This window comes from Lissotriton vulgaris, chromosome 11 (genome assembly GCF_964263255.1).
Source record: "Lissotriton vulgaris chromosome 11, aLisVul1.2, whole genome shotgun sequence".
Classification (NCBI taxonomy): domain Eukaryota; kingdom Metazoa; phylum Chordata; class Amphibia; order Caudata; family Salamandridae; genus Lissotriton; species Lissotriton vulgaris.
In genome coordinates this window covers 836,157,531-836,182,599 of record NC_141699.1, presented here as the reverse complement: position 1 = coordinate 836,182,599, position 25,069 = coordinate 836,157,531, and the positions used below count along the sequence as shown (strand labels likewise).

The window sequence follows — 25,069 nt, the reverse complement described above, 5'->3', positions numbered from 1 at the left end:
CCTGCTCGACAACGGAGAAACAGCGGCACTCATCCTCCAGGACCTCTCCGCAGCGTTTGACACGGTCTGCCACCGCACCCTAGTGCAGCGCCTCAGCAACATTGGAATCCAGGAGAAGGCACTGGAGTGGATCATCTCCTTCCTCGCTGGAAGAAACCAGAAAGTCCGGCTCCCCTCGTTCAGATCAGAGGCCACCGAGGTCATCTGCAGCGTACCACAAGGATCATCACTCAGCCCCACGCTGTTCAACATCTACATGAGCCCCCTCGCGGCCATCGCACGCCAACACAACCTCAACAACATCTCCTACGCCGACGACACCCAGCTGATCCTCTCCCTCACCAACGACCCCGCAACCGCCAGAACCAACCTACACGAAGGGATGAAAGACGTAGCCGAGTGAATGATGAACAGCCGCCTGAAACTGAACTCAGATAAGCCGGAAGTCCTCATCCTGGGATCATCACCCTCCGCTTGGGATGACTCCTGGTGGCCCCCTGCCATGGGCAGCGCACCCAAACCAACGGACCACGCACGCAACCTGGGCTTCATCCTGGAATCCTCCCTCTCAATGACCAGACAAGTCAACGCCGTCTCCTCGTCATGCTTCAACATCCTACGCATGCTACGGAAGATCTTCCGGTGGATCCCCACCGAAACCAGAAAGACGGTCACCCAGGCGCTCGTCACCAGCCGACTGGACTACAATAACTCCCTCTACGCCGGAACCACAGCCAAACTTCAGAAAAGACTCCAGCGCATTCAGAACGCCTCAGCACGACTCATCCTGGACATCCCCCGACACAGCCACATCTCCGCACCTGAGAGACCTGCACTGGCTCCCCATCAGCAAGAGAATCACATTCAGACTCCTCACCCACGCACACAAAGCTCTCCACAACCAAGGCTCCACAACCAAGGCCCCAGATACCTCAATGACCGCCTGACCTTCTACACTCCCACCCGCCAGCTACGATCGACCACCAACGCCCTAGCCGCCGTTCCCCGCATCTGAAGAGCCACAGCGGGAGGAAGATCCTTCTCCTACCTGGCGGCCAAGACGTGGAACTCCCTCCCCATCCACCTCCGCCTGACCCAAGACCACCTCTCCTTCAGGAAGCAACTCAAGACCTGGCTGTTCGAGCAATAGCTGATTGCGCACACCAAGACCCTGATTAACACAAAACACCCTAACGCTGCAAACACGGGTCAACACATAATGCCGACAGAGAAAGTGACTGGGGGGCTTAGTAGAGGAAGTGCCAGGGATAAACTACAGGGAACAGAGGGCAGCGACAGGAAAACAAGGCTACCTGAGAAATCCCCAGAAAAGGAGAAACAGCCAGGCCCGAAACATACCGACAAACAAGCCATTGGTCCAGGCGACCAAACTATCAAATCTACCACCCCAATGTTCTCCGCTAGTGATAGTCCTGGGAAATGTCCCCCCACTACGACAGGGAGAGAGAGAGAGAGGAGTTTTATCAAATAAAAAATAAGGTAACCCACTGGTTAAGTCGAAACACTAGCAAAGGACGTGGAGTAGGACACCGCATAATCATGGCCCGTAGAGTAGCGTGGCTAAGAAAAACAAGGAAAACTAGGGATGGAGACTGTCTAGTGATTAATTTTAACAGCCCAGTGCCAGTGGAAAGGTTACTAAGGGAAGCACAGGGCAGTATATCCTAGGGGAGACAGGGTATAGTCATATTGCCCCTTGGTTTCTTTTATAGGCCAGGCACATATGACACCCCTAATTACAGAAACACGATACATATACCCGAGCCACAATTCACTGAAAGACTAGCTGGGTGGGATATTATACCACTGAGGCTAAATAGAGCTAGGATGGTGGACACATCAGGACAGCTTACACCTTTGGAGGTCACAAACAGATTTAATGCCCTATCAGGTATCGATGACTGCGACTGACAGAGGGAGGATTCTTCCAGCTACTCCCCTGCTACTGAACCACGTATCGTGTATGTACATCCAACCTCCCCCCGCAAAAACCCAGGTATTGGACAAGGCAGTTCAGCCACAGGTAACCAACTCATCAATTGGTCAGGGTCCAGGATACGTAACATCTGCACAATACCCCATATTAAGTGTTAGGACAACATCACTAGAGCAGGCACAGAACGCTTCACCCTTGGTACTAGCTGGAACTCTCTCGGCAACACTAAACCAGACTCCATCCTTAGTACCCGGATATGACCCCAGTAAGATTGAGAATTTCAACGTAATGTCATGGAACGTAGCAGGGCTAGCTGATAAGATCTGACCCCATTTGGATTCAGTTCATTAGTAACTTTCTGATTATATGTTTACAGGAGACTTGGTTAGTTGATTGTAACTACTCTCTTGAAGGTTACAAAGCCTTTATTGTCCCTGCAGTCTCCGCAGTTAGAGGAAGAGCTATGGGTGGATTGGTGATTTTTACCTCCCGGTCATTAAATTGTAAAATTAAGTCGATCCCCTCTCTGAACAGGGATATACAGGCTATTTTTCTTGAACGGGGTAATCTTAGCCTAGGTTTAATAAATTTCAATAACGCCGTTATCAGGGAAAAAGGCAATAAGATCACGGAGCTGGATACACTTATTAGGCTGCACCGTGGCCTTCAAAGGAAGAGTATTATAGTAATGGGGGTGTGAGAAGTTGGCCTGGTATATGATGCTCACTAGTTCTAGTGATCACCTTGTACCATGCCAAGCAACCCTTATGATGATTGGTTGTAAGTCAACCTTATAGACCAGCTATCCTAGAGGTAGCGTGGACAAAGCAGTCTTAGGCTAAACTCTGTAAAGGCATGTTAAGCAAGCTGTTTTACCATACACAATCCCCTTGAATACCAAATGAAAGGACACCACACAGATCTATATTGAAAATATATATATATTTATTTACTACACATATCCCCTATACTCTTTATGAGCACAGAAGCAAATGTGTTAAAACAAAACACAGTTTAAATACACAAATGTTGCACAATATGGATGAGCCCTAGGGGCCACCTAAACCATATACTAAAATAGTGGTATAAGAACCATCAATCGAAAAGGAAGTAGGCCTAGGGACTTGGGAATCGCTTGAGCTGATCGGGACTAGCACGGACTAAGTCGGGAAAGGCCTGCGGGACTCGGGTGCAGCGCTTAAAGCACACGCATGCACCAATGCAATGTCAGTAGTGCGTAAAAGTTACAAAGTTAGTGTTTAAGGAACCTTCAGACTGACCTAGAAGGACAAAACTTTAGACCTAGGCACTAGAGGTGTGTACCAGTGTAGGAACACCGGCGTTGCTGAGTTACCTCACCCACAGGAAGCGGGTGCACAGGTGCGAAGTAGTGTCTGGTTTCGTCACGCAGATCGATGGTGCTTGGAGCTGAAGATTTTGCAGGCGGGTCGTCGTGGAGAGTTACGGTGGATCCAAGGGTTGATCTGAAGTGGTGAAGACCTGAAAGCAGAGGGGACAATGGTCAAAGTCACTAGCCAGTGACTACCGTGGAACCAGGATGGAACCAGGCGATGTCGGGTGCAAACAGGCGATGAGGTGTAGCTTGCCTCTGCAGCCACGTGGACACGAAGAGGTCGAGGACGTCCAGGAGTCTATCACGAGCTGTCCCACGAAGGCTCTAGCTGATGGCGGTGTCGGCAACTTGATCGGAGCAAACAGGCCTTGGCTAATGCAAGCCACGCAGGAAGTGAAGAAAGCTTATCACTCGGACCAGCAAGGTCAGAGCGGGTGCTCCATTTTACAGGAGCAAGGGCAAGTCTGGAGCAACCAGACCCGCAGTGTTGATTTCGGATTTCGTCGCCAAGATGGCCGCTAGCCACAGGGCAAGTGACCGGGATGGCGCGTCGAGTGGCAAGATGCAAAAGGGCCCCACGCAGATCGTGGAGATGCTGGGGAGCTGATCTTCGGTGCAAATGCTGCTCGTGGTGGGGCTGCTCAAACCCCAAAGCACAGCGTTGAGGTTGCCTCGGGTGTTGCGCAGTCAGCTCCTCGGGGGTCTTTCGAGATGGCCGGTCCCACGTCTCTCGGTGCCTCCACGGGTCTCTTCTTTGCAGGGACTGTGGATCGGGCTCTGAGATGTCTGGGAGTCTGGGGCTCGTCGGGCTCTGGCAGGAGGTGGCGGCAAAGCAGACGTCTAGTTGCTGGATGGTGCCTGTGTTCACAGCGTGGCCACAAGGGAGATTCTCTTCAGTCCTCTGTGCAGCAGAATGTCGAAGTCCAGTCTTCTTCTTTGTTTCAAGTTGATTTCAGGATGATCTGAGGTGCTATGGCACTGCTCCCACTCTTATTCCCAATTTGAGGGGTGGATCACCTGCTAGGTCCCTCCTCTGGGAGGGACCAGGAAGGGGGGCGGTTACACCCCCCTTCCTTTGTCCAGCTCGGTGCCAGGACTAGGGCTGGAAAGCCCCAGCACCGGTTTGGACTGGCTTATGCACGAGGACATCTTGTGTGTCTATTCAGCCCTGTCCTACCCAATACACAAAATCCTGTCTGGGGTGGTGCTCGCACCTCCCAAGGCAGGAAACCCTTTGTCCAAGCCTCCCTCGCTGGAAGGACTCCCAGCAGCAGGAGGTCAGACTTGTGTCTGTGGTGGCAGCATCCATTTTGTGATGCTGAGGCTCTGGTTAACTTTAACCGGGGTTCAGGTTATGTACATGTCGTGTCCCTCTAGAAGGGTGGAATGCTATCCCCGTCGACAGGACTGTCGAGGGGATAGTATTCCAAATCGTATGACACCTTACTCTACATGTTTTGATAAAGCCAAACTAAAGTTAGCATATAACCGCGAGGATTATAAAGCACTTAATAGTATATGGTATGGCAATATCCCGGAACAGCTAAGGGAGTGGTTCCCGACAGCTGCAGACAGGCTCAGCTCATGCTAGAGCACCATCTCACATGAAACCACACACTCTGCCTCCAGGATTGCAGAGGCCTTCCATAGGAGTGGCTTATAGGTTAACATGTGTCCAGTTAGGGTTAGATATAGGGATACTATATCTAAGTAAGAGGTGATTACACCAACTTACCCCAGCTTAGTGATCAGCCAGTTGTGTCAAATATGGAGGCCAGGCCAAGGGTGGCACAATACATGCTGCAGCCCCTGGTAGGCCTTGGCTACACCTATGCCCTGGGTACCTATGGTACACTGTTACAGGGGCCTATAGGTGAACCAGTTCCAATTGTGTATGCGACTAAGGTACATGGAGTCCATTTTAAGGAGAGAGCAATTAGCCTGGGGCCCTGAATAGCAGGATCCCAGGCCAACTAAGTCAAAAAACAGCTAAACACCAGGCAAAATGTTTGGGGGTAACCATAGTCAGATATCCATCTTCCTACAGGGGGATTTTAATACACACCCATGCGGAAAGCCCGGGATTTCCAAAATGATTGAAATGGGCTGCCCGAGGGTGAAGGGACTACACTTCGAGCACTCAACACATGGTGATTCACTAAATGACATGCTAGATGATTTTGATTTTTTTAGCCACTAGTTTGTTACCCCCATTGAGCATACAAAAGGTCCCTACCTTTAAAGGAGGTTATGACGGGTCATTTATTGATCCAAAAGATACGGTGGGCAATGCACTGCGTTGTTAGTTGGAAAGTGTAATTAAATCTTCAAAAATACGTTTTTGGGGTTTAAAGGTGCTCCAACTGGTGGTGTAACCGTCCGTTTACGCCAAAATATGAATTTGAATTTGTGTGAACATTGACAATGCGCACATCCCAGTATTTGGGCACTCCCTCTGGTTCACAAATAGATGGACTCCATTTGATTTTATGAATTTATTCAATAAAAGTTGATTGTTTTTCAAAAGTTTTTCCATCAGTGGATTATTTGCATCCAATTCATTAGACTCTACACAAAATCATCGTCGCTCCAATGCATTTCGGGTCCATTACCCTTTCTCAAGGAGCACTGAAAAATGAGAACGATCTATATTGGTATCATGGTTACATTACCAAATGATAACATATTCAAAACAAACATTTCCCAAAGTGTAAATTCAAAAACGAACAAAAGTCTGTGCAGAAAGGTATAGAAATGACCAAGAGAGCTGGGGTAGTTGACCATGCCAGGGTGGTTCAAGAGTGTCAGGAAATGATTGGCGCACCCAGAATAGGAAACGAGTGAAGGATAGAAATGCTTGGGTAAACAAATGATGAAAGCTCACGTGTAAACGGGGCTGTAATGCGATGCTAAAAACGGAACAAAATGTAAAGACAAGCGGTTAGAGGAACGCTCAAAAAGCGAGTACAGATGTGAGCGGAAGCTTGCTAGCAGGGCGCTGCCTATGGGCTTACCGATGCGGGATTCCGTGGGGGGACTAGTAGTCTCCAGGTGGTTGACTGCAACTCGAAGTCGCCGGGTTGAAGTAACGGCTCACGGGTGAAATTGACTCAATATAAACACGGGGTGGGATAGGCGGACATAGAAATCAACAAGGGACCAAATTATGTTGACAGTGGGGGCCATGTTGGAATAGGCAAATGGAACGAACGTGAGGTTAGTGAGACGAGCGATGTGAAGTGGGTTGGCGGGATCATAAAAGGGTGAAAAAGTGTGAGGGATGACAAAAGCATTGTTAGAGGCGGGTGATATTAAAATAAACACAATGAGTACATAAATCTCAGTAAACTCGCACAATATGAATGTGTCCATATATACCCGGCCGGGTATTTTACAGGAAGCAACTTAGTTCTATGCGGTCATTAAGACCGAAAGGTTTGTATGATTGTAAATGGTAAATCCATGAAGTTTCTCTCTGTAGTAGAAACTTGTTGTTGTCTCTTCCTTCCTTTTTTTCGACAATTTCAAGGACCAAAAATTTCAACTGTGCCACAGTGTGATGATTTTCCATGAAATGTGTAGCCACACTAGATTTAGTTTGTTTTGTCCTGATATTGGATTTGTGTTCATTCAATCTGACTTTGATTTTTCGCTCTGTCTTTCCTATGTAGATCTTTCCACATGGACATTTCAGGAGATAAATCAGGTTGGATGAGTCGCACGTTGCGTTAACTTTCAGCTTGATTTCTGTGCCTCTCATTGGGTGATTGATTTTACTACCATTGATGATGTTATTACAGTTGTTGCAGTTAAGGCACAGTTTAGTGCCTTTGTAGGTGGGTGAAATGGGTGTTTCTTTTGACAGGATCTCCTTGAGGTTGTTAGCTCTGGTGTATGCGAAAATCGGGGGATTTTTAAACATTTCTTTGAAGTCTGTTTCCAATGCCAGAATTCTCCAATGTTGTAGGATGATTTTCTTGTATCTTCCACTCAATGTCGAGTATTTAGAGACGACTACCATCCGGTTAGTCTCTTTTCTGGTTGTCTTTTTCAGAGCTGTTTGACGTTCAATCATGGATACTTTTATCCTAGCTTCCTCTGTGGTTTCTTGCGGGTATCCTCTGGCAATGAATCTTAAACTCATTTCATCAATCCGTTGAACATATGTATCCGGATTGGATACGATGCGTTTTAATCGCAACATTTGGCTATAGGGAAGGTGACGTTTCAGCGAGTGCTGATGAAAGCTGGCGAAGTGTAAAGTATTATTGCGGTCTGTTGGTTTTCTGTAAAGGTCTGTGATTAGACCGGTGTCAGATCTAGTGATTAGAACGTCCAAAAAATTAATTTGGGTATCATCCAGATTCCATGTCATTTGTATTCTGTGATCTTTGGTGTTTAAGTTGTTGAGTTCATCTTCCAACATGGTTTTGGTGCCTTTCCACATGAAAAATAAGTCGTCGATGTACCTGACGTACATCAACAGATTGTTGGTCCAAGATGGATTGTCATAGATGTGCTTTTGTTCGAAGTCAGACATGTAAATATTAGCATACGCTGGAGCAGCGCAATTGCCCATGGACATCCCAGAGGATTGTTGGAACCAGTGGTTGTTGTAACAGAAATAGCTATGGTAGAGAGTGTAGATCATGAGCTCCATCAGAAATACTTTCATGGCTTCCGGGATATCGCTGTGTGCTAGGGTTTTTTTCAATAGCTTCTATTCCACCACCGTGTCTCCATGAGCCCGTAGGCAAATTTCTTGACCGGTATCTTCAACCATCTGTTAAAGAATTAAAAAGCTATGTGAAAGACACCACGGAGTTCATACTCAAACTGTCAGAAATTAAAATCAATCAAAATGACAACCTGATCTTTTGTACTGCGGATGTGAACAGTTTGTACACCTCAATTCCACACGGGCAATTGCGCTGCTCCAGCGTATGCTAATATTTACATGTCTGACTTCGAACAAAAGCACATCTATGACAATCCATCTTGGACCAACAATCTGTTGATGTACGTCAGGTACATCGACGACTTATTTTTCATGTGGAAAGGCACCAAAACCATGTTGGAAGATGAACTCAACAACTTAAACACCAAAGATCACAGACCTTTACAGAAAACCAACAGACCGCAATAATACTTTACACTTCGCCAGCTTTCATCAGCACTCGCTGAAACGTCACCTTCCCTATAGCCAAATGTTGCGATTAAAACGCATCGTATCCAATCCGGATACATATGTTCAACGGATTGATGAAATGAGTTTAAGATTCATTGCCAGAGGATACCCGCAAGAAACCACAGAGGAAGCTAGGATAAAAGTATCCATGATTGAACGTCAAACAGCTCTGAAAAAGACAACCAGAAAAGAGACTAACCGGATGGTAGTCGTCTCTAAATACTCGACATTGAGTGGAAGATACAAGAAAATCATCCTACAACATTGGAGAATTCTGGCATTGGAACCAGACTTCAAAGAAATGTTTAAAAATCCCCCGATTTTCGCATACACCAGAGCTAACAACCTCAAGGAGATCCTGTCAAAAGAAACACCCATTTCACCCACCTACAAAGGCACTAAACCGTGCCTTAACTGCAACAACTGTAATAACATCATCAATGGTAGTAAAATCAATCACCCAATGAGAGGCACAGAAATCAAGCTGAAAGTTAACGCAATGTGCGACTCATCCAACCTGATTTATCTCCTGAAATGTCCATGTGGAAAGATCTACATAGGAAAGACAGAGCGAAAAATCAAAGTCAGATTGAATGAACACAAATCCAATATCAGGACAAAACAAACTAAATCTAGTGTGGCTACACATTTCATGGAAAATCATCACACTGTGGCACAGTTGAAATTTTTGGTCCTTGAAATTGTCGAAAAAAAGGAAGGAAGAGACAACAACAAGTTTCTACTACAGAGAGAAACTTCATGGATTTACCATTTACAATCATACAAACCTTTCGGTCTTAATGACCGCATAGAACTAAGTTGCTTCCTGTAAAATACCCGGCCGGGTATATATGGACACATTCATATTGTGCGAGTTTACTGAGATATTTATGTACTCATTGTGTTTATTTTAATATCACCCGCCTCTAACAATGCTTTTGTCATCCCTCACACTTTCACCCTTTTATGATCCCGCCAACCCACTTCACATCGCTCGTCTCACTAACCTCACGTTCGTTCCATTTGCCTATTCCAACATGGCCCCCACTGTCAACATAATTTGGTCCCTTGTTGATTTCTATGTCCGCCTATCCCACCCCGTGTTTATATTGAGTCAATTTCACCCGTGAGCCGTTACTTCAACCCGGCGACTTCAAGTTGCAGTCAACCACCTGGAGACTCTACTAGTCCCCCCACGGAATCCCGCATCGGTAAGCCCATAGGCAGCGCCCTGCTAGCAAGCTTCCCCTCACATCTGTACTCGCTTTTTGAGCGTTCCTCTAACCGCTTGTCTTTACATTTTGTTCCGTTTTTAGCATCGCATTACAGCCCCGTTTACATGTGAGCTTTCATCATTTGTTTACCCAAGCATTTCTATCCTTCACTCGTTTCCTATTCTGGGTGCGCCAATCATTTCCTGACACTCTTGAACCACCCTGGCATGGTCAACTACCCCAGCTCTCTTGGTCATTTCTATACCTTTCTGCACAGACTTTTGTTCGTTTTTGAATTTACACTTTGGGAAATGTTTGTTTTGAATATGTTATCATTTGGTAATGTAACCATGATACCAATATAGATCGTTCTCATTTTTCAGTGCTCCTTGAGAAAGGGTAATGGACCCGAAATGCATTGGAGCGACGATGATTTTGTGTAGAGTCTAATGAATTGGATGCAAATAATCCACTGATGAAAAACTTTTGAAAAACAATCAACTTTTATTGAATAAATTCATAAAATCAAATGGAGTCCATCTATTTGTGAACCAGAGGGAGTGCCCAAATACTGGGATGTGCGCATTGTCAATGTTCACACAAATTCAAGGGTCATTTATTGATCACATATTAGTTTCTACCAACTTCCACACCTCGATAATGGGATATACAACTATGGAAAGTCCTTTTAGTGATCATAACCCCGTCTGTGCTAGAATAAGTACTAATCTTTTGCATAGGAAGGAGGTTGTGTAGGCATGGGGTACCCTCAAAACAACTAGCAATAGGCGGCGTCTAAAGTGGACCCAAGTAACGCCCCCATTATTTTATGGAAATCTGAAAGAATTATGCAAGGCAGAATGTATGTACTGCTTGGATCCAGAGTCCCCAGCCATAGGTATAATAACTGCCTTTAAAGGCATACTTAGTAAAGTAGGGACCCTACTAACCATTGGCTGCCGGAATACAATAAATGCTGACCCAAAATGATTTGATCATGGATGTTCAAAAGCTGCAAGGGACTTAAAAAATGCATTAAAGAGTGCCCCTAGGGACTATACGTTAATTCGTGTGGCTCGAGCTACATATAAAAAACAGCTAGGCCTACGTAAGAGGGAGTTGAAGGAGGACTTATGGCGGGAACTTCTAGAACCCCAGATTCTATCAAGTAGCTCTAGATTCTGGAATATTATTAATAGTCCGTTATTCCCAACCAAAAAAATCAGAAGATATGGGAACTAACATAACTGAGGAGGAATGGATAGAACATTTCAGGGTTATCTTCGAACGCACAACATCAGTCCCTGTGCCTCAAATAATCCCTAAGCGTGGAAATGAGATCATATTTACAGTACAAGAAGTAGAAAACAGCATCAATAACCTCACCTGTAAAAAAGCCCCAGGCCCTGATGGTGCCCCACTTGATCTCTATAAATCTAACATATCTCTGTGGGCGCCGGTTTTGGTGGCAGTGTTGAATGCAGCAGTAAAGGTTGGATGTCCTGAATCGTGGGGATTGTCTACCATATTCCCAGTTTATAAAAAAGGGGACAGGAACAGTACCATGAACTATAGACCTATCTCCCTGATAGATTCAGTCGTCAACTTTCTAGGGGGTATAGTGTTGAATAGATTGAGGGCTTGGGCCGAAGAAAACAGCATTATATCAGAAGTGCAGTATGGGTTCTGCTCGGGAAGATCCACTGTGGCCCAATGTGTCAACTTACACCTCATACTAGGAAAATACACTGTAGCCCGAGGGGGATCGATATACATGGCGTTCATGGACCTATCCTCCGCCTTTGATTGTGTAAATCGGGAGGGGTTGTGGGGGACCATGAACGCCATGGGGGTTGACCCTAATCTGATGGATTTCCTGAGAGATCTCCATAAAAAGACCAAGGCAAACGTCAGGTACTCACAGTACTTAAGGGTCTCGAGGGTTTTTAGTATAGAAAGGGGGGTACGTCAGGGATGTATCCTAGCCCCCTTTGATTTTAATTTTTATATAAATGATCTGGACCGAACGCTGCAGGCAACTGGGGTGGATTACCCATACGTGGGTGATAGGGGGCTGACCGTTCTGCTATATTCGGACGATGCAGCTCTCCTAGCACTGACACCTAAAAGTCTACAAGTCTTGCTAAATACATTTCGGGGGTTTATGGCAGAAAAAGACTTTGCCATAAACAATGCAAAATCTTTTATAATGCAGGTAGGGTCTAGATGTAAGAGTCATTATCCATTAATGGTAAATGGAACAAGAGTCCCAACAACCTCCACCTTTTCGTACTTGGGCGTTCTCCTAGATGAGAGACAAAATTGGGTCCCTCTGATTAAGAAGAAGTGGGGGGAGGTGACCAGGAGTAATGCAGCAATTCTTAATTTTGCAAGTAAGAGGGGTAATCGGCCAGTGGCAGAAATGTTAAAAATGTATCAAGCCAGGAGCGTAGCCATAGCCACATACGGGAGTGAGCTGTGGGGGTACGCCAGAGTTGAAGGTACACAGGTGGCTGAAAATACTTTTTTAAAACATCTGCTGGGGGTCTCACAAGGGACATCAAATGTCTCCATCCATGGAGAAACAGGTGTTCAATATATCAGCGACACTATTGGATTGCGCCCCCTGCTCTTCTGGCTAAAAAGCTGGCTGAACAAAGATCTCGGTCTCACACACAAAAAATGCTGAAACTGGACCATATGTCCGCAATACCTTGGGCCAAATACCTAAAGAGCTCTTTCAAAGAGCTGGGACGCCCAGATCTTTTCCTAACCCCAGAGAGCATAACCAAGGAAGATGTGGCCTTTGTAAAGGGATCCTATCTAGTGTGTCAGCAGATTAAGCGGGAAGAGCAGGAACTCCAAAAATCTGGAGTGCGTAGACACCTAATGCTTAAAACCTCCCCAGGAATGGAGCAGTACCTTGCATGGCCTCTCTCAATGCACAAAAGGTTCCTGCTAGTAGGGTTTAGATTGGACTATTTCCACCTCTTACTGCCAGTACCCAAAGGGAGCCATAAAGAACAGGTGCTAGCACCCGGTGGCTGCGACAACCTGTCTCCACAGGATCTGCTACACTATGTCCTTTTTGTGATTTTAATGTGGCCCCCGCAGACTGTTTTTAAAACCTCTTTTAAAAAAAACGGTTTTACACAGGCACACCCAGCGTTGTTTTACCTGCAACTGTTAAAACCCGATTGCATACCGTTGATTTTAGGGTTCTTAAAATGTTCAATAAGATATAAAAAAATCTGGACTGAAATTGACTTGGATAATAATGTACTACTATGAATGAATGGTTTTAAAGCGGTTTTTATACTCTTATTTACCCATGAATTTACGGAACCTGACTGGTTATGCCTACTTTTTAAAGTTTATGTTTAATTGTGTAAATGTAACTTTTATGGTTTTCATTTGGAAGCCGAATAAAGTTGAATTGAATTGACTGCATAGTAACCTCCAAAATTAAATCACCCCCTTAACAGCGAATCCTGACTGCCTCATCTCACAACCTATCCTGAAGAGTGAAAACCCAAAAAGAAAGTCCATGGCATTTCATTGAACTGTAAAGTAGAACCCAACCGACTGAGGTCAAGAGATAAGAAATCTCGTCAAGTGTATTGTCCGTACTTGAGTACGATTTAATACAAAAAAATATAAACAGTTAAAGATGACCAGCTTAGGGCATCATTTGTTCAACTCCTTAATTTTTAGGAGTTACAAATAAAAGAGCAGGACACAAGAACTCGCAGCCAAACAAGCAATAAAGGGATTACATAAATTCATCCACACACACACAACACTAAGTAGAATTGATATCCACAAGGAAAGTGTTACAAGACAGCATACTGACTCACCTTTTTCATTGCTGGAGAAAATTGAAATTATTTTGTTTTTGGATTTTCTCTCCTCTGGAACAGATGGCAAAGGTTTCAGACTGTGGTTGGTAGCGAGGGGGTCCTTGGCTCCTGAACTGAAGATGGTACTGCTCATCCTTACAGGAGGGGCCGGTGGCTTATCTTCCAGTTCCCCGTTATCAGACATTTTTCAAAGCTCGTAGTGTGTTGTCCTGAAACGAGAAAAAAATATTAAAATCCAGCAGACAAGGACAAGTAAGAAAAAAACATTTATTTTCATCTCAAGTGAGGTTGCCTCTTATTACATTTGACATTTAAACACAGAACCACTGTTCCATCCAAACTTCAACTAACCTCTTCGTGCAACAAATGACAAACAAAAAAAAAAACAATTCTATGTCAGGACCGGAGATGAAGAGTACACAAGTCCTATGCTACACGACAACCAATCAGAACAAACATAATACAGTCTACAAATGGGACAGACTCCATAATGTCAGCTTCTTTTCTCTGTAGCTCCAGCTCTACTGTATCAGATCGCATTTGATAAGACTATTTAAATGTATTTGCCTATTGACCGATACTGCATAGTTACTAGTCAGCTAATTGGTTACAAATGCCTGCTCGGACTCTCCCAATCAGGGAGTATAATGCAACCCTGTGGTGCCCCTCCCCATGACAATGGGGAGGGATTTTTTTAGCGTCCTGTTCGAATTTCATTTGCAGCATTTAACACCAACTTAGAATTTTAACCACCCCATCAGCACAACCCCAGGGGCCGCTAACTATTTCCTTGAGTCTGGAAGCCCTACAGGCCAATCCATCACAGGTACAACAAGTCTCATGCAGGCGCAGCCTCGTGGGACCAATATTGATCTCGAAGGCAAAGCCAAAATCTATACAGTGTATCAGTACATGGTGATGCTCTTGAAAGAAGACTGGGGCATTCATGTCTAATGCCAGGGCAAAACATGATCTTAAGATCAACCAAGTATCCTCAACAGAGTCACTGGCCAATGACACCTCAAACAAGTCTTCAGATACAATTTCAGACGTAGATTTGCAGAAACCATGACTTCCATCCAACAGACCACATAAATGCAACAAAGACTAAGGGAATGATAATCAGGGAACACGTTGATGCTAGACCTAGAAATCCCAACAGCTGAAGGTCAATTTTGCACTGGAAGACATTGTGATCACAAATCAGCATAATGGTTACTCCTTTTGACAAATGTTTCCAAAAACCTGCAGTTTGAGTCCACCAAGCCGGCTTTAAAAGGTTAAATCGCAGTTAGCCTGATGTGGCTCCAAAAATGAGAACCTTAATGGGAAAATTCTAGCGCAACTCCAAAAAGTTACACCACTCATGCACAGCTTGTCAAGACAATCTACGATATATTTCTGGACCACTCACAAATGTTAAGCATGACCTACCTAGCCAAAAAGAGGCTCACCCACTGACTAGGACATTTTACAGGGTGGGTAAATGGGGAATTTTGCCTAGTAGGTAGTACCAAATGAACTATATTCTCCAAGCGATACCACCCTATCCAAATGAAGTTCGATCTTAAATTGGTTGACCTCCTCACCGCTGAAGCGCCACTGCAGGGCTCGACAAATCCACTCGCCCGCTCGCATTTGCGAGGGAGAATGGATGAGGACGAGCTATTTTTAGCTCCTACTCGCCCTTTCTGGCGAGTAGGAAACAAACTAACTTTTGTCCTCTGCCTTTGAAAACGGAGCAAATGTGACAAGATAACAAGATTTAAAGGCATTTTTATTGCTCACAAAGGAACTAAGCAATAAAGATGCCTTTAAATCTTGTTAACTTGTCACTTTTGCTCTGTTTTCAAAGACAGAGGTCAAGTAGGTTGCAGTTGGGTCGAGGGGATTTTCCAAGTTACTAGACCTGCAGGACTAGTACAATTTTTCAGATTTGTCGAGCCCTGCACTGATAGATGAAGGTGCACTCTTCAGAGTTCCTTTTTGAAATTATTGTAAAATTTTCCAAGTACCTATGGAAAAGTATACTACTCCAGCTAGAGGCTATCATTTTAAATATTTTAAAAGTCTCTACAGCCAAAAAAATACAAAAATCACGAAGTAAACACAGTGTTGGCTAAAACAATCATCAAACGTAAACGCATAGGAGCTTTGACACGTCAGGTATCATGCAATGTACGCTTTAAACTAGTTCATTTTAATTTCTTACACCGAACCAACCTCACACCGATTCGGCTGAGTCGCTATTCGGAGAGCAGAGGGAACAGTTGCCCCAGATGTAGCGCAGAGGGGGCGGGCTTTTTGCATTTAGCCTGGGACTGCCCCTTAATAGGGCGCTTTTGGGCAAGCGTTGTAGATCACATAACGGCTACTACAGGCCTCCAGATTATGCAGACACCCTTACACTGCCTACTGGCGTTAGTCCCTAGGCCGAGGAAGCGGAAACTTTCTTATAAATTGTTGAAACTGATGTTAGTGCTAGCCAGGCGCAGGGTAGCTATAACGTGGATGGGACAGAGGGCCCAAGAGATTTCCGCATGGCTAAAGGACGTCAGAGAATGGACCCTGGCAGAAGAAACGCATATGCAGAGTACAAGGAGGGATGGGAAATTGCAAGAGGACCTGCTAGCTTGGCGAGCCATGTGTATCTCAGGATTAACAATGGGAGAGCAGTCTTCCCACAACGATTCCGAACGGTCTAGTGGCAACCTTTTTTCAGCACAGAAATCGGAGTCTGAGCGGGAGGGGTGTCTGATCTAGTGCATGGTGCGGGCCTTGGTTATTTCCTCATGAGAACGTATTTTAGTCAGTTAATTCTCAACCGAATCTTCCTCATGAATCTCAGTATACCCAAGTGTAACTTATGTCCAAAAAAATGCCATAATGAGGCTGTCTATTTGTATACATGTGTTTTTATGATGCCATCTTGGGGGGGATTTTAATTTTTAACTGTTAAACTACAAAATACAAAATTAAGTTAAAAAAACAATCAAATGCACGGTAAATTGAAATTAAAATATCCAAAACACTTGCTATTTTCAGAATTGTGCAACAGTTAATATTTTATAGCAAAACATTTCAATTATAACTCTTTAATTGTTACTGCAAATGTGCACTTTTCTAGATAGTCCCATTATACTGAATAAAGAGCTTGAACAGTATTCAATCCCAATTAATATGAACAAAAGACTTCTGGCTGTGCCAGAGACAAATCTTAAACATCCAGCAGCCTACACTTCTATTTCTTTGTTAACAAGCATTTGCAATGCAATAGGTCTCGCATTCTAAAAGTTTGAGCTGTTGCTGTTGCAAACAATAATGCAACGCCAATAGCTCAAACTTTTAGTAATGCAAGACCTATTCAGGTGCCGGGATTATACCAAAAGTAAAGAAATGGGGAAAAAAAATCTATTTCAATACCTTTGGTATAATCGCAGCACCCTAGCTTTACTTTTAATGTTATAAGTAAAGCGCGGGTGCTGCGATTATACCAAAAGTAAGAAAAACGAGCCCTGTTTTCGGTTTCAAGTAGTGCCCGTGTCTGGGCAAGATAATTGAAAACACGTGACGGCCTATTGGTGTTTACTACGCGCACCGAGCGCGCAATAGACACCAATAGGTCGTGGCCGGAGCAATGCGCCCGCCTTTGGCCAATAGCGTACAGTCTATCATTAAAAGACGCACGTTAAGGCCAATGGGGTAGCTGAAAAGGAAATTCCTAGGTCAGCTCAGATTCCCCGTTTTTCCCCTCACTAAATGTCTCGCGTTGCGCGTGCACTGCTATGCAGTGCGCCGCTAGGCGCGAGACCTAAAAATCATCCTGGAAGAGGCTTCTTAGAGGTGAGCCTATTCTTGTGTATATTAAATAAGGTAGTAGCTAATAAAATTAAATCCTAAACGGTGGTCATTGTTTTCAACAGCAAAGTAAGAACCAACCTATGTGAGTGAGCAAAAGACCAATATTCATTGTCCAGCTGTACTCGTGACCGCCATTCAACCAACCACCAATGTAGCCTTTTCCAAATTCTGCCACATCAGAATCTGTCACAAAACCAAATATTACATAAAAGATTAGACCATAAGGCTAAAAACGGTCTTACCCATCCCTCAAGCAAGCAGCAAAACTTGCTAGCCATAGCAAATTCAGAATACCGGACGACTTGGAAGCACAGACACAGATTAGACTTGAGGTCAGATCATCATGCTGCTGTGCTTCTCTCTACAGTGTCCCGCTCCCCTGGCGCACAGACTAACCCAGAAATTAAGACACCTGATGGCAGGCACCTAATGCATAGAATAAGTGGCCGAGAGTAAGCTCCAAGACACAGGCAGTTACCGAGACTCTATGGCACCCAGGTACAGAGAATCTCAGCAGCGTTGAACTTCCATAAGCAACCTTTCACCAGTCTGCAAAACTCTGAGACTAGATTGTCAGCCTGCAGAGGGTTTAACAACCCTGACGTGTCAGCTGCAATTGCCACTACTGAAATACTAGGGCACCATACCCTTGGTGGGGTCTCTGGAGCTGCTAAGACAGAAGAGTGTTACCTCTGCATCCAGTGACATCCTGTTCCCCTACCAGCAAAGATAATTTTCTACATGGTCACTGCACTTCAGTAAAACCCAGTAAAGGTTAAATGTACAAGGCTGGTACTGAATAGGAGTAAATTAAGAACAAGTACAAACCCACACAACATAGCAATGGGGCCAAATTCAAGTTCCGTTATCTGCACTGACCCCAAGGAGTGCAAATTCTTGGTGGAGAAGATCAACTCTAACAAAGGCAAAGCCTTCAGACCTGCAGACACCACAAAGATCAGCTTGACTGGAAGCCTCTCCTCCATCACCTCTTGCAAACACAAACTGCCAGTGAATGGGCAAGGTAGAGTAATACATTTCTGAATAAAAATAGGACAGATTCAAATCCGGGGCATAACCTGCATTCAGCGGTGCAAACAACCAAAAAAAGCAAAAGGAGTCTTGCCAGAGGAAGATTGCACTGGAACCAAAACCAGTTGCAACAGTCTTGAACACCCCATAATTTACTTAAATGTGCATGGTAAATTTTGTACTCATAAGCGTACCATCAGTTGAACCCAATAAGTGGATAGAACAATGCAACTGAATTAATACAAGTGTTAAAAGCTTTGTGCAGTGCTCCTACAAGTAGGTAGAGGAAGACAATCTTCAAATGTCTGTGCTGAAAAATCAGCAAGAACTCAACAGCACTCACTAATAAGAATGCAGGAAATATTAAGGCACAGCACAAAAACATTTAATAATAGCAAGCCTGAGAAACTGTAAGAAATAATGTTATGTCTAGTGAAAATGAGTGTTCAAACAGGACTTCAAACACCAATTCACCAATACCTAGAGGATATTCAGGTTACAATGCCTGCAAAACACTATGCAGTGACAGACAATCCTCACATCTTCTACTTATATGCATGTTCTAATAAGACAAGGAAACCAAATCCTACGCCCGCCCAGCATCTCTTAAGAAAAGTCACAACTCAATTCTACAGCAGTTCCGCTGCCTATACGTTCTCCAGAACTCCTTTTTGCAAAATTCCGAACGTAACTTTCGACACACTAAACAGTCTCCCGACCTTTCTGGTCTAGGCTGGTAAACGGAGCAAAGCCAAACTGGATATACTAAAATTGTATATGGATGTGGGCAGCCTAGAGCTGCCAGACTTACGACTATATGGCTGGCCTAATACAATACGCCGCTGAGTGGTGCGTGGAGGAGCATACGGTTGAGACAGACTTACTGGGGAGCTGGAAAGAGGGGATTCAATTGCAGCAGATCCTAATGATGGGCTCTAGAGTCCCTGAGTAGTGCCCACATATATTCCGAAGGGTTAGAGAGGTCTGGGAGCAGGCTGTGGCTTTGGTGGTTAGAAGGGCCCATATGCTAGCGCATTAACCTTGCGCTGGTTAAAGGGCTTTCAGAATATCCAGAGGGTTATGGTTCTCTCAAAGTGGTACAAAGGGGGTTGTGAGACGGCAGGGGACTTCTATCAAAATGGCACATTTATGACCTTTCAGGAAGCAAAGGACTGGTTCCAGGTGCCTCCGGGGCAATTCCTACAGTACGCCAAAATATCAAGTATCATGCGTCAGATGTGGACATATCCCAATGAACCAGGTGAGTCCAGTATGCAGGTTACACTGCTGGACCCGGGTTCTAGTCAGGGGCTTATTGCTCGACTCTTTACGACACTAAAGATGGACAGGGGGTCGAACTTAGACAGGATCAGTCGCGGTAGACTATGATTTGCCCGTCCCGTTGACAGATTGGGAGTGGAGGAGAGCACTGGCAAAAGAAGCAGAAGCTACAAGTAACGCATGGTTGAAGCTAAGTCAGTTCCATTACCTACATCGCACATACCTGACCCCCCCCCCCCCAGCAGCAAGCACGGTTCACACCTGGGTGGCCTCCTGCATGCCGACGATTTGGTACGGATCCTGCCACATTTCTCCATATGGTCTGGAATTGTCCGCGTCTGCACCAGTCTGGTACCAGGTGGCGTTATCTCTTAGCATGGCTACCACTGTTCGTACTGCTACATCTATAAAACACTGTGTTCTGTGAGTGCTTCTAACAGCCAAGAAAGGGAGTAGGATGCGCTATAAGTTTGCGTGCCTAGGACTGGTGCTGGCGAAACGGAGGATAGTAATCCACTGGATACACCCCAGACCACCTATGTGGAAGAAATGGAGAGAGGACCTGCAGGAGTGGGGGGTAGCTGAGGAATGTAGCCTCAAAGCAGTATTGACGGATGACAATGTGGAGAGCGATCTAGAATAGGGGCAAATGTTGACTGAAGTGTCCACAACAGAGTATGAGGGTGAGACTGGGAGTACTCCTAACTCGCTGAGCGCTGGGTCCACTTTATCACCACCCGACGCAACACGGCCACATGCATACTCTCACACCCCAAATACATGATTTTTAAACAAGTTATGAGTGTACCGCTAGTCTCCTCCCTAGGTCAGAGGTATTGTGCCACCTATCTGTTGCTGTAACTGGGGAGGAAGGATTGAGGGGTGGGAAGGGATTGGATTCAATAGTGGAATCCACTTTCTCTGTTGTGATTGTTGATATGTAATTTGGGTTTGTTGGTCCTATTGTTTGAAACAAAATGAAAAGAAATTACAAAAGGGGAATTGTACTGCTGATATAAATGAGTGACTCGACTCAAGTAAGGAGTCTGTATATAATCATGGGATATTTTGTTAACAATACTGGATGTATATGGACTGTAAATCCTGGAAATGTACATGTAAATCCCTATTCTGAATACATTGGAAGCAGTGATTAATAAAAATAAGTTTGAAAAAAAAAAATTGTGCCAACAGACTGTAAATGAAACGTACTGAGTAACACCACCAGTAAGAGAGCCAGTCCTAATTGGAGGTAACAATAGAAGACAGGGAGTTACAAAGCACAAATAAAAAGCCAACATGTACAAAGGACAAAGACAGCAGCCAAATAAAAACATGGGCAGAGAGTGGGCGGAGCTTCAAGTCCATACCTTAATACAGCATGGCTCGAATAGACTGAGGAAGCGCTGCCTAGGCAAGACCTAAAAAAAGGCTTTGGGGTACTCAAAGAGCACAGGTTACATAATCTCATAGTGAAGCAATTACAAACTCAGGGCAAAGACTGAGTTGGAGATCACCACCCCAAAACTTTTTTGCACACTCTGACATCTCATCAGATTTGTATTGGAATGGCCGACCCAGATTTAGCTGGGACACCTTGCCTTTACCATATGAGAGGGGTGGGCTCGGGGTCCCTAATTTCCAGGTGTATTATTTAGTTGTTCAGTGTAGCTTTGCCCATGCCTAGCATCATCCTGATGTAAGGATTCCCTGAGGTCAGTCTGGTGCTTCCTGCTCAAATTTGCTCTGTGTTCCCCAGGGGATTCCCCAGAGACCCCAATGACATTTAAACAGTCTCTACCACTAGCTGGACCTGGCATAAATTGACTAAGGTGACATGTGGAGGTGCTTTATATTCATCGGAGATCCCGGTGGCGAATAACCCATGGCTTCCCATCACGGAGGGAAAATTAATGCTGCGCACACTTGCAGCATATTCCATGACTACACTTGGAGATTTGTTCCCGGGGGGACACGTTTTTTTCTAGTACAGAGGGTGGACAGTTTAGCGAGGCCACATTCATGGATTAATTTGTCTTTACTCTAATACGAAAGGCGATCCGTGGCCAGATTTCGGAGTACCCATTGGAGCCAGAGTCCTTCCCCTCCGCTTACCCTTCTAATCACAAATCCAGGCGAAGAACATTTAATTTCAAGATTATATAAAGCATGTATGACATTAATCCCTAGTAGGGACATCAAAATACATGAGGCATGGAAGCGAGGTCTTGGGCATCCAATTCAGGATTCACACTGGTCCTTCTGCTGAGAACAAACCAACAGTTACCAGAACTGGGTCTGGGCTCACTGGCAATAAGGACAAGCCTCACAATCAATATCTATAAACCAACACAAGTACCAATATTGCCTAGCTATTTCAACAATGGAACAGACAATGATCACCCGAATTACCGAAGCAAAACAGTAACTCTCAGGAGTAGTATTTCTCCGGAATTAATCCAATACTATTTAATTATTTTGCATCAAACAGAACCATATACATGAACAATTTTTCATTTTTAAACATACAAATTGTTTGAACTCCACATAACATCAATATAGACAATTTTCACAATCAGCCAACTTTCATACAAGCATTCATACACGACAAAACATTAATATATATACACATAAGAAGTTTTTGGAACTATACAAAATTATTTACAATTTCTTGATTTCAAAGAACAAAGCATTGGAAAGCAAATGAAATTTTTCAGTATTTCAATGATCAAATAGGTATTCCTAATGCTGAATGGGTGGGTCTACGCGTTTCGATAACCCCTTGGTGTGGGGAAATCTCGTCAGGACCAGGAGCCTGTGAATAAAGGACAAAGGACAAATCAACCTATGGAAAGCCATGCCTCTGGCACTACAGTGGGAAGGGGAGGAGAAACTAATCCTACCTCTTAAATGCTCGATTTTCTTCTGATGTAACTGTAATGAAAACGAAGCTACTTTTAAATTCTATTCAACAAGGATTACCAAATTCTTCAAAAGGTAACAGACTCATACGTGCAATACTCACATATGTTAACCCATATTGTGGCTTGGCGGGGGTGGTGGAGTGGGGAATCTGTAACAAGAGAGCGTTTTATGAGCATCCTGAGGTTGAACAGGTGGCTCTTGCGTTGTTTAAAAGAGGAACAGTGTTAATGAACACTTACTTAGTTATGGCGAGTGTGGCAGCCGGACTTTGGTCCCGGTCTGGTAAGCCTGCTTGGTGCTTGCAATCACTGAAACGGAATAAGGGAGAGGCTTATTTCAGACCTGAGTTCTCATTCGCTGGTCGCTCCGTTTTTGCTTCCTGTTTGGTCCGTTTTTTCTAATAGTGCTCACATTTACCTTAAGGGCTGACTTGCATTGGAGTCATCTGGGGTCCACACTACTCGGCGTCCGTCATACTATGCCGGCAATCTCAACGACTGAGCTGTTCTCGTTCCTCTCGCGACTGTTACTTCAGACTCGCTTCCTGGTTGTTAGGATTCTGGGGGTTGTAGTTTCCATTGCCAGTTGTCAAGGAAACGTGATACGCAACGTCCTAGAACGAACGCAGGGTGAACTTGAATCAAACTGAATCGAACTTCGTGCACCCGACCTCTGGGTCTGGCACGGGGGGGACAAGTCGTGCGTGGGGCACGTGGTGTGTACATTGTTGCTTGGAATAACGTCTTCAATATTTACAAATGATAAATCTCTGAAAGTTCATTTAAACCATCTGTGGCCGTATTAAATTTCACAATTAGTAGAGCTTCCTGTCGTGATAGCTTTTCTTCAATATCACCGCCTCTAGATTCTTTATCAATTTTAGCAATCACTGTCCATTTTAAATCATCTAAAGAATGGCCATGTTTAGTCCAATGGTTGACCAATGGCGCAGTCAACACATTCTTTTTAATCCGTGATTTATGTTGAGTGATGCGGCACCTCACCTCTTGGCTCGTTTTTCCAATGTACAATTTTTTACATGGACATGTAATGCCGTATATAACATACCTCGACTTACAATTTGTAAATTTGTCATGTCTCCAAAATTGTTGTTTGTGTTCAAAAAGGTTGCCTTCTTCCGTACTTGAACAGCAAATGCATGAGCCGCATTTGTGATGGCCTTGGATCGGAGGGAGTCCTAGCATTGTGCCCAGTGTTGGCGTTTTCTTTTTTATGGCTGCTCGGACCAAATGGTTGGCTATACTTTGGTCTTTTTTGAAGGCGAAGAGTGGTTTTTCTTTTAATGTCTCATCAATGTTCTCTACTAGATGCCAATTTTGTAAGATGGTTTTCTTAAACAGATTGGAATTTTGACAAAACGTAGACACACAAACAATCCTGTTAAGGGTTGGTTTTACTTTTTTCACCAGAAGGGTGTCTCGGGGGATCCACCAGACTCTCTTCATAGTTCTTTTTAGTAGTTTTTTTGGGTATCCTCTTTTTGCCAAGTTCTCTGATAGGTTGCTGGCATGAAACATGTATTCCTCTTTAAAGTTGCAATTTCTTTTAATTCGAAGATACTGGCCAAACGGGAGGTTCTCTCGCAAATTGCGGGGATGGTTGCTTTTAAAATGTAAGGCCTTGTTTCGGTCTGTCGGTTTTTTAAAAAGTGTAGTGACCAAACCTTCATCGGTGGGGTACACTTCTACATCGAGAAATGGCATCTTCACTTTCGAGAAGCTCATACTAAATTTTATTTCCTCTGTTCTAGAATTAAGCCATTCGTGAAATTTCTTTAGGTCTTCTTCGTTCCCTTTCCAAGTCAGGAAAACGTCATCGATATATCGACTCCAGCTGGTGATTTGTTCTGAAAATGGGTTAGAATGGTACACAAATTTCTCTTCATATAGTGACATAAAGAGTACGGCCATTTCGGGAGCGAATGGACAGCCCATTGCTACTCCACTTGTCTGGAAGAAGAACTCCCCATTAAAATTGAAGTAGTTCTTCTTCAGAGCCAGCGACGCTAGCTGCATTATAAATTCTGATGGTACTCGGGTGGGTCTAGGTCTTTGCTCTAGATAGTATTGGAGGGCATCTAAACCATCACTCTGGGGGATTTGTGTATACAGTGAACACACATCCATGGTCACTAAGATATCTTTGTTCTGTTCAAAAGGAATTGACGGAAGTTTGTTGATAAAATCCGTCGTGTCACGGAGGAATGATTTCACCTCGGTCATAAAAGGTTTCAAAAAATGGTCTACATACTTTGATACCGATTCAAATAATGACTCACAGCCGGAGATTATTGGTCTTCCGGGTGGGGCGTTTATGTCCTTGTGGATTTTGGGTAGGACATAGAACAGGGGTGTTCGAGGATTATTACATTTCAGA

At 44.3% G+C, this 25,069-nt stretch overlaps 1 protein-coding gene across 3 annotated transcripts in view; it reads right to left on the bottom strand.

Moving 5' to 3' along the window:
- PAK2 (p21 (RAC1) activated kinase 2) overlaps nt 1–25,069 on the bottom strand; it is a 1,025,622-nt gene that overhangs the window by 666,640 nt on the left and 333,913 nt on the right. For all 3 annotated transcript variants that reach the window (XM_086943970.1, XM_086943969.1, XM_086943968.1), the window contains exon 2: nt 13,571–13,782. In XM_086943970.1, the coding sequence (XP_086800096.1) occupies nt 13,571–13,757 (187 nt within the window). In that variant the 5' untranslated portion in view covers nt 13,758–13,782. The remainder of the gene's footprint in view (nt 1–13,570; nt 13,783–25,069) is intronic.